Source organism: Gobius niger, assembly GCF_951799975.1.
Source record: "Gobius niger genome assembly, chromosome: 4".
NCBI classification, from domain to species: Eukaryota; Metazoa; Chordata; class Actinopteri; order Gobiiformes; family Gobiidae; genus Gobius; species Gobius niger.
This window is the reverse complement of record NC_136855.1, coordinates 41,785,236-41,801,252: the sequence shown is the minus strand read 5'-3', so window position 1 is coordinate 41,801,252 and position 16,017 is coordinate 41,785,236. Positions and strand designations below refer to the sequence as shown.

Below are 16,017 nucleotides of genomic sequence, written 5' to 3'. Positions count from 1 at the left end.
CTGATTTGAATGACACTTTACCAGACTCAGTGTGGCAAAAAGTCATACAGAACATTCATTCCTCTTCGGTTTCACTTAGACATGCAGTTGTGCAGTTTAAAGTGGTGCACCGACTGCACTGGTCTAAAGACAAGCTGTCCAAAATCAAGCCTGACCTGGATCCTTCATGCAACCGTTGCGGACAAACACCTGCTACACTTTTTCACACATTTTGGACTTGCCCAAGACTTTGTGGTTATTGGCTTTCTATCTTTGAAGCTTTTTCCAGCATTTGTGGGAAATTAGTACGCCCCTGTCCTCTGACTGCTTTGTTTGGAGCAATATCCGTAGACGCTCCTTTTGAGAAGCGTCAAATAAATATGATTGCCTTTTGTTCATTGTTAGCTCGAAGACTTATTTTGTGCAAATGGAAAGATCCATGCCCTCCAACATATGGCCACTGGATGAGAGAGGTTATGGGCCATATACATTTGGAAAAGATCAGATACACCCTTAAAGGTCATACTGGTAAATTTTATGAGCAATGGTTGCCATTTATGCAATATTTTGAAAGTATATCTGCTGACAAACTTATTTAAGTTGCAAAGCACTGTAATGTACAAATTTGTATGTATCGTTTTGATCCGGTATAGCAGGGGTGGGAGGGGGGGACTTTTTGTTTGTTTTTATTGTTTAAATGTATCAAAGTATGTTAAAAAAAACAAAACAATAAAAAGACCTTGATCAAAAAAAAAAAATCCTATAATCAGCAAAAAAAATGTCCATAAACAGAGCATTGCTTCTCTTGCGCTGTAACAGATCTATCATTTTATAAAACCGAGTTAGAGACCTGTCTGCATCAGCTGCCGACCATTCACCAAAACATCCGGCGAAAATTGCGGAAGTAAACAATAACAGCGATCGCTCGTATAGCCTCCCAGAGCTGCTGTTTGGATGAAAGGTTCTCAATAGGGCTGAGGTCAGGGGAGGAGGGGGTCCACATCATGAGTTTCTCTCCTTTTATGCCCATAGCAGCCAGTGATGCAGAGGTTTTTCTTTACAGCAGGACGTGGCCCCACAACGCCATCCAAGAGTTTCATAGAAAAACTTTTTTTTTCACCTTTATGGCACTGAAATACAATTTGTATAATAATTTGGAGCGCAGTGTAAAGCCCGTCCCAGTCACAGGAGCTTTTTCCACCTACGCTGTGTATGGGCGGGTTGGTTCTTATCTGCCCACTTGATCTTTCGCAAAACCCCGCCCCAAAACGGCCATTGTCATAGCTCTGAGCCAACGTTACTCTCCATTAGGGACGTACCGATCAGGCTTTTTAGATTTTTCAGATTGGATCGGATTTGATGACTGGACAGGAATCTGCGGTCCTGGATCTGCAGCGCCACCTGCAGGTTTACCGCAGCGACACAGTGACAGACTGGAGCTGCAGATCCAGGACCGCAGATTCACAGCCCTCATACTGTTGCTAAGCTGCAAAAAGTAATGAACTAGATCAGTATAAACATCTCAGTTTGAGCACAATAATCCACATTTTAGTTGTTCTGACTGGTTAAGAAGTTGTTGGGCATTTGTCCCAGATTATTTCACTTGTTCTGAGATGTTTCTGACTCGTTTCGATACATTTCGTCCTTATTTCAGGTCATTTTCTTTGCCAATGGGGAAAGAAAATTGGTCTTATCTCATTGGCAGTTTTACTTTCTTATTTCAAGCGAGATTTACCCTAGAACTGGTCTGAAATGTCCTCAAACAAGCAAAGCAAACTCGGTCCGATCAGGAAAAGTGTCTAAATGAGTGAAAACCGCTCAAAACAAGAAACATTTCCTCAATTCAACTCATTTAAGCCAATGCTTGATATTCACTTTTTATAGTGCGGAGGCGGATTTGATTTATTTGATTTGATTTATTCTCATTATTGTGTCTTGCACATGAGTAAGTGCCCTCATGAGTTTACACGACACGTTTCAAAACAGCATTCAGAGGCTGCCAAAATAAAATCACAGAAACTGTACAATCAATCACAACATAGAACAACATCCACTCACACAGGAGGAAATACATTCATTTGTCGACTAACGTTAACCTGCCGCTAACACCTGCTTCTGAAAACTCATTTAAAATTCTAAGCTAAAGCCTAAACCTCTTGCCTAAAATGTCTGTCTCTTGTAATATCCATAGTCTATAATATGTAATGATAGATATTATATAAAAATATAATAATACAAAAAGACTGTATCGGGTCGGTATCGGATCGGTTTCAGCCAGATGAAGTGTCAAAATATCGGATCGGGAGCTCAAAAAAGCGGATCGGTGCCTCCGTACGATCCGAGTTCGCGATATCGGAGAGTATTGGCTGGTTTCACGGTGTGGCTACGCTAGTTCCTCTGACCTGAAGGTGTGAGCGCTGGTACTTCCTGTTTTCTTTTCCTGGAATAATAATCATATTTTCAAAAGATGATGTTGTGGGCGGTGAGTTCCCGGTCGACGATCATTTACTGTGTTCAAATCATGATGTAGCGAGTTCAGAGGAGACGCCTGTGATCATAAAGGATTGATAGTTTGTCTTGAAGCTAAAGGCTAACATGCTATGAAAAAATATATAGTTGTGTAATGCATTAACCGCCGGAAGCGAGCACATTTTCTCGACGAAAACAATGATGGAAATGTGGAAAATGAAAAGTGAAAAATGTCACAAGAAATTGACAAAAAATTGACGAAAAATGACAAAAATGTGATTTAAAAAATGGTAAAAATATGACAAGAAAATTACAAAAATGTGATAAAAAATTGACAAAAAAGGGACGAAAAATTGATGAAAAATTGATAAAAATGTGATAAAAATGCGATTTAAAAAAAATGGCAAAAATGTGACAAATTGACGAAAAAATGAAAAGAAAAAAAAAAGTGACCAAAAAGTGAAAAAAAGTGAAAAAATTTGACAAAAATTTGACAAAAAATGACAAAAATGTGACAAAAAAATGACAAAAAATGACAAAAATGTGACAAAAATGTGACAAAAATGTGACAAAAAAGTGACAAAAAAATGACAAAAAAGGACAAAAAAGGACAAAAATGTGACAAAAATGTGACAAAAAAGGACAAAAATTTGATAAAAAATGGATGAAAAAATAATAAAAAAAAATGTGACAAAAAAATGACAAAAAAGTTACATAAATGAGTTGAATTCCCAACAAAAAAATGATGGGAAAAAAAATGTGATGACGTGAGAAAAAAGATCCTCTCGGTTCAGGCGGGAGTTAAGAGTTTAAATTAGCCTGTAGCTTCAAGACAAACTGCCTGATCCTCACAAACATAAACGTCTCCTCTATGGAAATATTTCTACAGGAACTCACCGGTCTGAGCTCATCTTAATGGAAATGAACACGAACAGGAAGTGCTAGCGCCCACAGCTTCAGCTCAGAGGAACTAGCGTAGCCACATTGTGCAACAAGCCGATTACAGCAGCGATAAGAACATGGAGCTTCCTCAGGCTCCTCTGTTCTTCACACCATTAGCTCCGCAGAGAAGCCGCCGCTGAGCGAGTCGGGTGTGGAGCTACTTTCACACGTATGTTCCGCAGCAGATAAGCGTGTGGCGTGATGGACGCTCGACTGCAGCGGTTGTAACTCGACAGTGAAGTCCTTTGAGCGCCTTCATTCTACACATTCCAGAGGAGTTTCCACACCTCGGCTGAGCACACACTTTGACTTTCACAGAAGGTCATGTGTGAGGAGCAGCTCGGGCTCGGGAGGTGAAAAATGTAATGGAAAGAGAAAGGAATGAGAGGCTGGTTATAGTTTCACCTGGAGCTCCATCTGCAGGCAGCTGTGAGAATGACAGGCTTCCACTTTCAGCTGATCCAGTGATCGACTGTGAGATATCGGAGCCGATACTTGAAAAAAATCATATCGCAGTTGCAAATATCCGATACTTGTTTGGCTCTCACTGCTTTAGAAACACAACTCTCACCAAATAAACCAAATATGGACCTGCTGCTGTGTGAACCTCACGCATGAGACGGTGCTTTTACTTTGGTGGGCTCAAAATAGGGCTGCTCGATTATTGAAAAAATAATAATCACGATTATTTTTGTCATAATTGAAATCACGATTATTCAAACGATTATTTGTTGCCTTTAAAAAAATCCATCAAAAAAGTGACAAAAATCCATCAAAAAAGTGACAAAAATCCATCAAAAAAAGTGACAAAAATCCATCAAAAAAGACAAAAATCCATCAAAAAAGTGACAAAAATCCATCAAAAAAATGTCAAAAATCCATCAAAAAAGTGACAAAAATCCATCAAAAAAGTGACAAAAATCCATCAAAAAAGTGACAAAAATCCATCAAAAAAATGTCAAAAATCCATCAAAAAAGTGACAAAAATCCAAAAATTAAAAATTAGAAAAAAAAAAGGTGAAAAAAAAAATTTAAAAAAAAAAAAAATTATAATCGATTTTATAAGTTGAGACCATTTACCATTTTACCATGCTTCATGTTAGCATCGTGCTAATGCTAACGCTATGACTGCCGTTTTTTTCGCTTCTCCTGAACAATCTGCTGTGAATAAACATCCACATGGACCCGATTTAGACTTGACCTTTTTTCTATGTGATAAATACGCTTTGATTTAGCCAGAAAATGGGTAAAAAGAGTGAAAAGTTGAGTTTCTCTAAAGATTCTGGCAGAAACAGCAGTTAGCTTTGGTGTTTGGACGAGACGGTTAAAGATCTTTGTTTCTGTTGGAGATGAGCTTTATATTAAAGGCCTGTTTATGTTCATGAATCAGCTTCATGTATTTAATCTCATGATGAAATAATCGAGATTTATCAATATAAGATAGAAAACCGTGATTATTTTTTCCTCCATGTCGTCCAGCCCTGGGATATTTGGAGCTGATGCCAGTGTGTATCAGTTCATCCCTATTTCAAATGTGGAGGACATTGTTTCTTTTCCTCCTATGGCCCAACATAATCCAGAAAAGTCCGATCGGAGCTCTTCAGCCGTAGAACCCAAACCTGGAGGAAATGAGTGGAGCTCCGGACCGGCCGTGACGACGCTCTCCGGTAAAGCCGGGCCGGTGAAATCCCTCCTGGCAGCGCTCAGACCCAACATTCCCGAGGAGTTTCCACACTCCTGGCAGCCCCGCGCATCGGCCTGGAAACCCTGAGCAAATCTCCCCGACAGCCTGTTTACTCGGCACAGCCCGTCCAGAGGGTGATGACAGGCCAGCGGAGCACTGGCTGGAGCCTCCGGGAGCATTCTTTCCTCTTCAGCTAGTGCCGCCTCTGGGACACGCTGTCAGCAGTTACACGCCTGCACCGTCCAAGCCAGCGCCGGCTACACGGAGCAGGCTTCATTTAGAAGAGCCGCTCAATGAAAACAGATCCTTTTTTTATGAATCCAAGCTCTTTATTCATACATTTTATATCCCAACTCTTCACAGGGACAAGTTCATAGCCGTGGTTTTCATACAAATATCTGAGTTCACAATACAGTATACTAAAGGAGGACAATAGAATCAGTACAGTTCCTTTAAAGCAGAGGTCGGCAACGTCAGGCCCGGGAGCCAAATCCGGCCCTCCTGCACAGAACCTCTGGCCCTCAAGATGATTTTGAGCAACATTATTATGCAAATAAGAGATCAAATTCCTTTTACAGTGCTCCAAACATGCAAGAAATAGTGTCAGTATTAAAGTAAAGTATTAAAATGCCCAGGGAGAATATCCCACTTGGTCCTACAGTATGTAACGTAAAACAATGATTCTCAACTGGTGGGTCGGGACCCAAAAGTGGGTCGCGAGTCTATAGGGAACTTTTTTTCAATGTTTTCCATCTGAAACTGCATGGAATGCTAAAGGCATATCTACTGCTTGTTCAATGAAAATGTGTGTGGGAAAACACAATGTTTTGTACGATATATGACAAATAAAGGTTTAATTTGGGTTATTTGGGCCGGTCATCCGAGGGTAACGTTGGGGCCCGACATCAGTAGGAACCACTGATATAAAAACTTTGGCATTTGCAGAAAAAAGTGATTTACCTGAAGCTTAAATGTTAAGGTTCAGCCCTTGGTGTTTGGCCCGACTCGACGCCGACCCCGGTTTACAGCAGGACATGGTGCGTTGTCATGTATGAAGATGATTTTGTTAGAGAAAAGCTCTTCTTTTTGTACCATAGAAGACAGTGGTCAGTCAGAGAGAGGTCATTTTCACACCTTCAGGGATCCTAGAGGGGCCGACCAGCTCTCTCCCCATGACTCTGCCCCCTCCTTACTGACGTCACAGCCTTGTTGGGACATGGCGGCCGTTCATCAACTATTCACTACTTCATCCATCTGACCATCCAGGGTCACACGGCCTCATCAGTGAACAAGACTGTTTGAAAATGAGTCCTCATGTATTTCTGTTCATCAGCTTCAATGAACCGTTTAGGGGAGGCCGGATAGAAGGAGGATCCTACACCTTGATGTTCGGGAGACTCCAGAGCTTTGTAGCTGCTGTTCTATTAATCTGATGTGTTTGTCTGGCAGAAACCGTCCTCACTGTGCCTTTATCTGCACAAACCCGAGTGTACAGTACGATGATTACGCTTCATCTTTCATGAAGTATCGAAGGTGTTCATATCTAGACCGAGGCATTCAACTATTTCAGGGAGATCCTTTTTCTTTCCCTTATTGCTTGAAAATGATGATCTGCTTAATAAAGTGGAACGTCCTTTTTCAGTAGTTTTTCCCTTAACTGGGCTCGGCTGATTTTCAGAACAATAACTGTAAATAAGTCACGGCTCTCTCACCTTCACTCTGCTCTCTCTTTCATTATCATTCACGCTGTAAACCAGACATTATACGATCATGTTTGGTTTCCCTGGATTTTTGTCACTTTTTTCCCGGATTTTTGTCTTTTTTTCCTGGATTTTTGTCACTTTTTTCATGGATTTTTGTCACTTTTTTCCTGAATTTTTGTCGCTTTTTTCCTGGATTTTTGTCACTTTTTTCCTGGATTTTTGTCACTTTTTTCCTGGATTTTTGTCACTTTTTTGCTGGATTTTTGTCACTTTTTTGATGGATTTTTGTCACTTTTTTCCTGGATTTCTGTCACTTTTTTCCTGAATTTTTGTCACTTTTTTCCTGACTTTTTGTCACTTTTTTCCTGGATTTTTGTCACTTTTTTCCTGGATTTTTGTCACTTTTTTCCTGAATTTTTGTCACTTTTTTGATGGATTTTTGTCACTTTTTTCCTGAATTTTTGTCACTTTTTTGATGGATTTTTATCACTTTTTTCCTGGATTTTTGTCACTTTTTTCCTGGATTTTTGTCACTTTTTTGCTGGATTTTTGTCACTTTTTTGATGGATTTTTGTCACTTTTTTCCTGGATTTTTGTCACTTTTTTCCTGGATTTTTGTCACTTTTTTGATGGATTTTTGTCACTTTTTTGATGGATTTTTGTCACTTTTTTCCTGGATTTTTGTCACTTTTTTCCTGAATTTTTGTCACTTTTTTCCTGAATTTTTGTCACTTTTTTCCTGGATTTTTGTCACTTTTTTCCTGGATTTTTGTCACTTTTTTGCTGGATTTTTGTCACTTTTTTGATGGATTTTTGTCACTTTTTTCCTGGATTTCTGTCACTTTTTTCCTGAATTTTTGTCACTTTTTTCCTGACTTTTTGTCACTTTTTTCCTGGATTTTTGTCACTTTTTTCCTGGATTTTTGTCACTTTTTTCCTGAATTTTTGTCACTTTTTTGATGGATTTTTGTCACTTTTTTCCTGAATTTTTGTCACTTTTTTGATGGATTTTTGTCACTTTTTTCCTGAATTTTTGTCACTTTTTTGATGGATTTTTGTCACTTTTTTCCTGGATTTTTGTCACTTTTTTCCTGGATTTTTGTCACTTTTTTCCTGGATTTTTGTCACTTTTTTCCTGGATTTTTGTCACTTTTTTCCTGGATTTTTGTCACTTTTTTCCTGGATTTTTGTCACTTTTTTCCTGGATTTTTGTCACTTTTTTCCTGGATTTTTGTCACTTTTTTGATGGATTTTTGTCACTTTTTTCCTGAATTTTTGTCACTTTTTTGATGGATTTTTGTCACTTTTTTCCTGGATTTTTGTCACTTTTTTCCTGGATTTTTGTCACTTTTTTCCTGGATTTTTGTCACTTTTTTCCTGGATTTTTGTCACTTTTTTCCTGGATTTTTGTCACTTTTTTCCTGGATTTTTGTCACTTTTTTGCTGGATTTTTGTCACTTTTTTGATGGATTTTTGTCACTTTTTCCCTGGATTTTTGTCACTTTTTTTCCTGGATTTTCTGTAGAGTCTGCAGAGTCTGTAGAGTCTGTAGAGTCTGTAGAGTCTGCAGAGTCTGTAGAGTCTGGAGAGTCTGCAGAGTCTGCAGAGTCTGCAGAGTCTGTAGTCTGTAGAGTGTGTGTGTTTGGGGCATTTCCAGCCCACGTCCGTCAGAAGGCGATGCACAAAGGCCTGTTGGTGTCGAGCCGTCAGTCCTGCTCTGAGGGAGTTGCCGTGTTTGCTCAGATCCTTATCGGCGGCGATAATGGGGCGGCCGTTCCAGGTGTGCCGCGGGACGCAGACGGATTAACACGCTCCACATTCTTAACGGCAGCACAGGCGTGTTCAGACAGTCGAGCGAGGATCTGTCTGTGCGGGTGGATCAGAGCTCACCTCAGCCACAGGTTTGGGGCTCTCAGAAACCGGCAACGATCAGTGTTCGCATCGTGTGATTCTGGACAAGTCTGTTTTAGCAGCTGATGCCAATATACACAGCCGATAACTGTGACCGATATTCTGGGCCAATTTTTCCAAATGTCTGATCTATAATCCTGTTATTTTGGCCTCTCCAGCAATAGGGATGGTCGATTTTTCGAAAGTAGAAAAATGGGTTCAGAATATTGGTGGGGACTGTCCCTGCCCGGTCAAAGTTGGTGGGACATGTCCACACCAGTCCTTCAGGAAGTTCCGCCCTTGGTCTGATCCATAATCCTGTTATTGTGGCCCCTCCAGCAGTGGCCAATTTCATTTTATCACTTAAAGCCGTTCTAAGTAACGTGTTTACCTTAATAAATCCTTTCCGTGGTCCCTCTGGGGGGAATATAAGTGTTTATGGTGCAACTTGGCTGCCACTGGACCGGAGCCACCAATACACACTAATAGGATCACGAAGAAGAAGCTAACATGCTAGCACGCTAAGCTAACTGCAGACGAGAGTCACTTTAAACAGTATTAAATATATTTCCATTGTGTAATTGGATGAACAATATCCCTCTGTCCCTTTGCCTTTCCTGTCAGCGTATTTACTCTCCAAGACCATTAATAAGTTAAAAAATCGACACCCGCAGTTGCACTTATGGCCACTAGGGGCAAGAGTTACATTAAGGGTGACAAAATCGACACTGTGTCTGATTTTAAATATCTTGGGGTCACACTGAGTTCTAACTTGAATTTCAAAGCACATATTAAGAACATGATGTCTAATGTGACAAATGCTTTAAATGGACAACTTTAAATGTCGTCAATGTTCCATTATGGAAACTTTAAACTTGGCTGAATTTGTGCGCAAAAGTTGGCTGTTGTTTCAATTTTGTTTGTGAATATTTAAACTTCCCCCGAGTCCTCGATTAACCTCTTAACTCCCACCTGAACATGTTTTCTCCTGTTCTCCAAATTCTCCAAATCTAAAAGCTTCTTCAAAACAGAGGCAAAAAACAAGAAGAAAATGAGGATGTAAATTGACAAAAATGGCAAAAATCCAGGAAAAAAGTGACAAAAATCCAGGAAAAAAGTGACAAAAATCCATCAAAAAAGTGACAAAAATCCAGGAAAAAAGTGACAAAAATCCAGAAAAAAGTGACAAAAATCCAGAAAAAAAGTGACAAAAATCCTGGAAAAAAGTGACAAAAATCCAGGAAAAAAGTGTCAAAAATCCAGGAAAAAAGTGTCAAAAATCCAGGAAAAAAGTGTCAAAAATCCAGGAAAAAAGTGTCAAAAATCCAGGAAAAAAGTGACAAAAATCCAGGAAAAAAGTGACAAAAATCCAGGAAAAAAGTGACAAAAATCCAGGAAAAAAGTGACAAAAATCCAGGAAAAAAGTGACAAAAATCCAGGAAAAAAGTGACAAAAATCCAGGAAAAAAGTGACAAAAATCCAGGAAAAAAGTGACAAAAATCCAGCAAAAAAGTGACAAAAATCCAGAAAAAAGTGACAAAAATCCAGGAAAAAAGTGACAAAAATCAGGAAAAAAGTGACAAAAATCCAGGAAAAAAATGACAAAAATCCAGGAAAAAAGTGACAAAAATCCAGGAAAAAAGTGACAAAAATCCAGGAAAAAAGTGACAAAAATCCATGAAAAAAGTGACAAAAATCCATGAAAAAAGTGACAAAAATCCATGAAAAAAGTGACAAAAATCCATGAAAAAAGTGACAAAAATCCATGAAAAAAGTGACAAAAATCCATGAAAAAAGTGACAAAAATCCATGAAAAAAGTGACAAAAATCCATGAAAAAAGTGACAAAAATCCATGAAAAAAGTGACAAAAATCCAGGAAAAAAGTGACAAAAATCCATGAAAAAAGTGACAAAAATCCAGGAAAAAAGTGTCAAAAATCCAGAAAAAAAGTGTCAAAAATCCAGGAAAAAAGTGTCAAAAATCCAGGAAAAAAGTGACAAAAATCCAGGAAAAAAGTGACAAAAATCCATGAAAAAAGTGACAAAAATCCATGAAAAAAGTGACAAAAATCCATGAAAAAAGTGACAAAAATCCATGAAAAAAGTGACAAAAATCCATGAAAAAAGTGACAAAAATCCAGGAAAAAAATGACAAAAATCCAGGAAAAAAGTGACAAAAATCCATCAAAAAAGTGACAAAAATCCATCAAAAAAGTGACAAAAATCCATCAAAAAAGTGACAAAAAATCAGGAAAAAAGTGACAAAAATCCAGGAAAAAAATGACAAAAATCCAGGAAAAAAAATGTAACAAAAGTGGCATAAAAAGTGACAAAAACACCTAAGGGAAATCCAAAGTGAGGACAGTGGCAAAGAGCAGAGAGTGCCTTTGGTTTTGGCGGGTGGTAAGAGGTTAAGAAATGAAACACGCTCCGACCGTCGGCGTTTGTGTGTTTGAAGTCGAGTATTTGAGCTTCACAAACATGAATTGTGACTTTCTGCTCGTGCCTCGGCTCCTCTAAAAGCCGCTGTGTTTGACTGAAGTTGAACTCTCCCTCCCTGGGGGGTCAGAGGTCGTCCTCCCCCACTCGTCACATGCTCTCGCCGGCGTTGGCTCCGGAGCAGCTGCCGCTCTGGACTTTGCCCCCGAGCGACTCGCAAAACACGCAGGTTCAGTCACTCTGGGAAACACACGCTCAGCTGTGGAGCCTTTTAACCTCTGACCAGAAAACCACGATTACAACTTTCCTGCCACCGGACCGGAGCAACCAATACACACTAATGGAATCACGAAGGAGAAGCTAGTAGGCTAACGGGCCCAAACAACGAAGCGATCATTGAAATAGTCGACGTTTTCTCGTAAACACAGACTCAAATACAGCAGTAATGACATGGATATTGTTTTTGTTTTTAGAGTTAGGGTTTGTGTGAGATCGACAGACGGATCGGTGCGGCGTCAGCAGTGATGCGGTCGCTGTATCGGTCTGTCGTGGTGAAGAGGGAGCTGAGTCGACCCCGCCCTCACCTGTGGTCATGTGATCCTCACCTATGGTCATGTGATCCTCACCTATGGTCATGTGATCCTCACCTGTGGTCATGAGATTTGGGTCATGACCGAAAGGACAAGATCGCGAATACAAGCGGCCGAAATGAGTTTCCTTCGCAGGGTGGCTGGGGGGGAGGAGCTCAGTTACCCGGGAGGAGCTCGGAGTAGAGTCGCTGCTCCTTCACGTCGAAAGGAGCAGCTGAGGTGGCTCGGGCATCTGTTCCGGATACCTCCTGGTCGCCTCCCGCGGGAGGTGTTCCAGGCATGTCCTAGTGGGACAAGGCCTCGTGGACCCAGGACACGCTGGTGGGACTATGTCTCCGAGCTGGCCTGGTGTGGCCTCGGGGTCAGAACAGCTGGAGGAGGTGTGGCCTCGGGGTCAGAACAGCTGGAGGAGGTGTGGCCTCGGGGTCAGAACAGCTGGAGGAGGTGTGGCCTCGGGGTCAGAACAGCTGGAGGAGGTGTGGCCTCGGGGTCAGAACAGCTGGAGGAGGTGTGTGTGGATCGGGAAGTTTGGGCATCTCTGCTGAGACGCTGCCCCCGGATAAAGCTTAAGAAAATGGATGGATGGATTTAGGGTCTGTAGTGTTTTGTACATTGAAAATGTCATAAATATCCGTCGGTGTCTCGTCCAATCAGAAAATTAATTACCGCTTCCAACAAACATTCACTTTAAGTTTCCTCCAACACGTCCTCAAGCGATGCCACTTTAGCTTCATGTGATTAAACAAATGGAAAAAATAAAATGTTCATGCACCGTTCACAGCTGAGCGATCAATCGTGAAAATAAGTTCATGTGCAGATCTTCACATTGTGTGATCTTTCACAAAGACTTAAAGCCACAGCGCAGAGAATCATACCCAATAAAGAAAACACAAATACAAACATTTGTTTTATGACAGAACTTCGCACATCTCTTTGTTTAAAGCAGGTGCGTAAGAGAAGGCGTCGAGGCCACACATAGAAAAGGAAACATCTCCGTTGCCTGACGAAGCCACTGCATTAATAAAGGAACACTGGTGTTGCAAGTGTACAGTACAGTGTGCCAGAGACTTTTCCTTTTCTATGACAGATATTTTCACCATTGACAAACACCTCATAAATGTACTTATTATCCGGCTCTTCACAGCGTAAGCAGAAGCTCCGTTGATTTGAATGTGATTTCCCAACGTTCTCCCGGTCATTATTTCCTGATAAAGTTCCTCTGAGTTGGTGTTTTCATATCACTCCGCACGTACGTAGCAGCGACACTATCTGTCCCGTCACTGAGAGAGAAGTCGGGGAATCGTGAGTCTGACTTTCAACTTACCCAGAGATTCACCACCTCCTCCAACTGCACCTTCAGCTAAGTAGCTAGGCTAGCTGCTAGCCGAGCAACGCGCAAACTTTTGTCGTGGAAGTCATTAAATAAACCTTTCGACCTTCATAAAAGTGTACGAAGTTTATGTTGTGTGTGTTCAGTTGGCAAATGGCCGAATAATAAGCGGGATAATGTATAGAACGCTGGTCATAAAATAAAGCACCGACTGAATTATCCCTTACTTAAAATGCTGTGCTTCTTCTGTGAGCGGCTCAGCTTCCCTAAGACATAACTGTAGCTGACGAGAGTGGGTCCGTCTCCGGCTCGTCTCCTGGAGATGTGACTAAAATCAGTAGAATTTGAGATTTGAACAGGTTTTAGGTTCTCATCCAAATCCATTCTTTGATCACCCACAACAGTAAAGCCTCATTTCCTGTGTTGAGCTGGTCATGAGGAGCATGTTTTGTATTGATGACAACAGTATAGTCCAAAATGTTACGCAGCCTTTAACGGCGAGCGGCACCACGACACTTTCTGTTTCGTGTTGACTGGTCAAATATTCGTGAATGTTTGAGATATTCATATTTTCAGGTTGCAACAGAGCTTCAGTAACGTGTCCCCACGAATAGTAACAAAAACCACACCCTTGGATTAATCGTTGCAGCCCTTGTCGTAGTCGGTCGGTTTCTCCTGGAGCTTCTCAGAAATAATGATTCCTCTGCACTGAGTAAGTAAGTGCTTTATTGTCATTGTACGAGCGAACAGCGACGTGTTCAGGTGTGAGTCCGGGGCGGCTGCTCTGGTTCAGGCCTCACATGGGTTTAGCCGATAAGCTAGCACTTTGTTTACCTTCGAAAGCTGCTTCTTCAGCACCGTTTTGGACTCTCAAAGTAAACGATCCACCAAACCTCCACAAAGACACGGTAAAGACGAGCAAAAGTATCCAGAAATGCAGCTCACAGAAAGAGGCAAACCCTTGAGCTGCACCGGGAGGGGGAGGTCACGCCAGTAAAGCCGTAACGACGTGAAGCCGCCTTTACGACCAGAGCGGCTTTTACTGCCGTGGTTTGAGAACAGGTTCACAAACGAGGAGGTTTTCTCGGCGCAAACGTGCGAAATAAAACACTTTGTCACACAGAATCAACCCCTTAACTCCCGCCTGAACCGAGCACAGTTTCTCCAGTTCGGCTTCACCCCAATCCAAAAGCTTCTGGAAAAAAGGTGAGAGAATAGCAACAAAACTGAGACGAAAACAATGATGGAAATGTGACAAAAAAAGTGACGAAAAATTGATGAAAAATGACCAAAAAAATGACAAAAATGTAATAAAAATGTGATAAAAATGTGATAAAAAAGTGACAAAAAAGTGACGAAAAATTGAAGAAAAAGTGGCAAAAATGTCACAAAAATATCACGAGAAATTGACAAAAAATTGCCGGAAAAAATGACAAAAATATGACAAAAAAGTGACAAAATGTTACAAAAAAAATACAAAAATATAATAAAAATTTGACAAAAAAATGACAAAAATGTGATAAAAATGAGTTGAATACCCAACAAAAAAATGATGGAAAGAAAATCTGATGCCGTGAGGAAAAAGATCCTCTCGGTTCAGGCGGGAGTTAAGAGGTTAAGATAAAAAGCTTTCAACTATAAGGCTATGGGGGAATGTATTAAGAATATTAAATAAATAAGATCAAATGAAAAGTGACATCTGGTAAGACAACAATTTGAAAACAGCGGGATTGTATTTACAGATGTGTAGGCGTGTAAAGTAAAGTGATATAAAGTGATAAAGTGATAGCGGCGCAAAAAGTAATTACCTATATCAGTATAAACATCTCAGTTTGAGCACAATAATCCACATTTTTGTTGTTCTGACTAGTTAAGAAGTTGTTGGGCATTTGTCCCAGATTATTTCACTTGTTCTGAGATGTTTCTGACTCGTTTCGATACATTTCGTCCTTATTTCAGGTCATTTTCTTTGCCAATGGGGAAAGAAAACTGGTCTTATCTCATTGACAATTTTACTTTCTTATTTCAAGCGAGATTTACCCTAGAACTGGTCTGAAATGTCCTCAAACAAGCAAAGCAAACTCGGTCCGATCAGGAAAAGTGTCTAAATGAGTGAAAACCGCTCAAAACAAGAAACATTTCCTCAGTTCAAGTCGTTTGCGTCCAACTGGGGGGTTTTAGACACACCGTAAGAGCTTTACTTTTCCTCCAGATGTCTCCGTCTCTTTAGCTTCATGTTTGTAAATAACACCGTGCACATTTCACAGCCACAGATGAATCGATTAACCGCACGAACACTGTGCACCGGAGCCCGTCAAACGAAGTATAAAGTGTGTGATGTGCGGCCCGTGTAAATGCGGTTGATCTTGGCCTTTAGCGGCTCGTGTGTGTGCGCCCCCCCCCCCCCCCCCCCCGGTGCCTCCAATCAGCGGGGCCCCCGGCTCCGCGAAAGGTCACCCTGTCCCTTTGATGGGCCCTCGATTCATCCTTTCCCCTCTCTCTCTCTCTCTCTCTCTGTCCACAGGGAAAATGGAGAGTCACTACCATCAGGGGGCCAAGAAGGGGCTCCGACCGACCGCCGCCTTCTGACCGAGGCCGAGGACGACCACAGTCATGGAGGACACGGAGGACACGGAGGAGAGGGTGGTGTGACGAGCTGAGATAAACAAGAGGAGAGATTTAACCCCACCTGATCCGAGCGAGCCGGCTGCTTATATGGTTTGACCCCTACAAAAGGTTTTTCAGTGGTTTTCTGTAGTATCAGGTGAGCTTATTAACATACTGAAAGTCGACCAAAATCTGACCACTGGAAAGGTCGAATTTTCAAGATGGCGTCCAAGAGGGAGGCGAGATCCTCCTTTATGATTCATCCTAGACGAGTCATGTTGGTGTCTGACCAGGGGCGGACTGGCCATATGAGCACAGAGGGGCCACTGGCTCCGGGGCCACCGGTCCCGCCTCAACCGAGCTTTACCCTAATCTAAAAGCTAA

The 16,017-nt window shown here is 41.2% G+C and overlaps 1 protein-coding gene across 1 annotated transcript in view; it reads left to right on the top strand.

Moving 5' to 3' along the window:
• LOC306961864 (activating signal cointegrator 1-like) overlaps positions 1-15,665 on the top strand; it is a 284,584-nt gene extending 268,919 nt beyond the window's left edge. The window contains exon 13 of the mRNA XM_079554797.1: positions 15,551-15,665. Within this exon, the coding sequence (XP_079410923.1) occupies positions 15,551-15,615 (65 nt within the window). The 3' untranslated portion in view covers positions 15,616-15,665. The remainder of the gene's footprint in view (positions 1-15,550) is intronic.
• Positions 15,666-16,017: the final 352 nt, after the last annotated feature.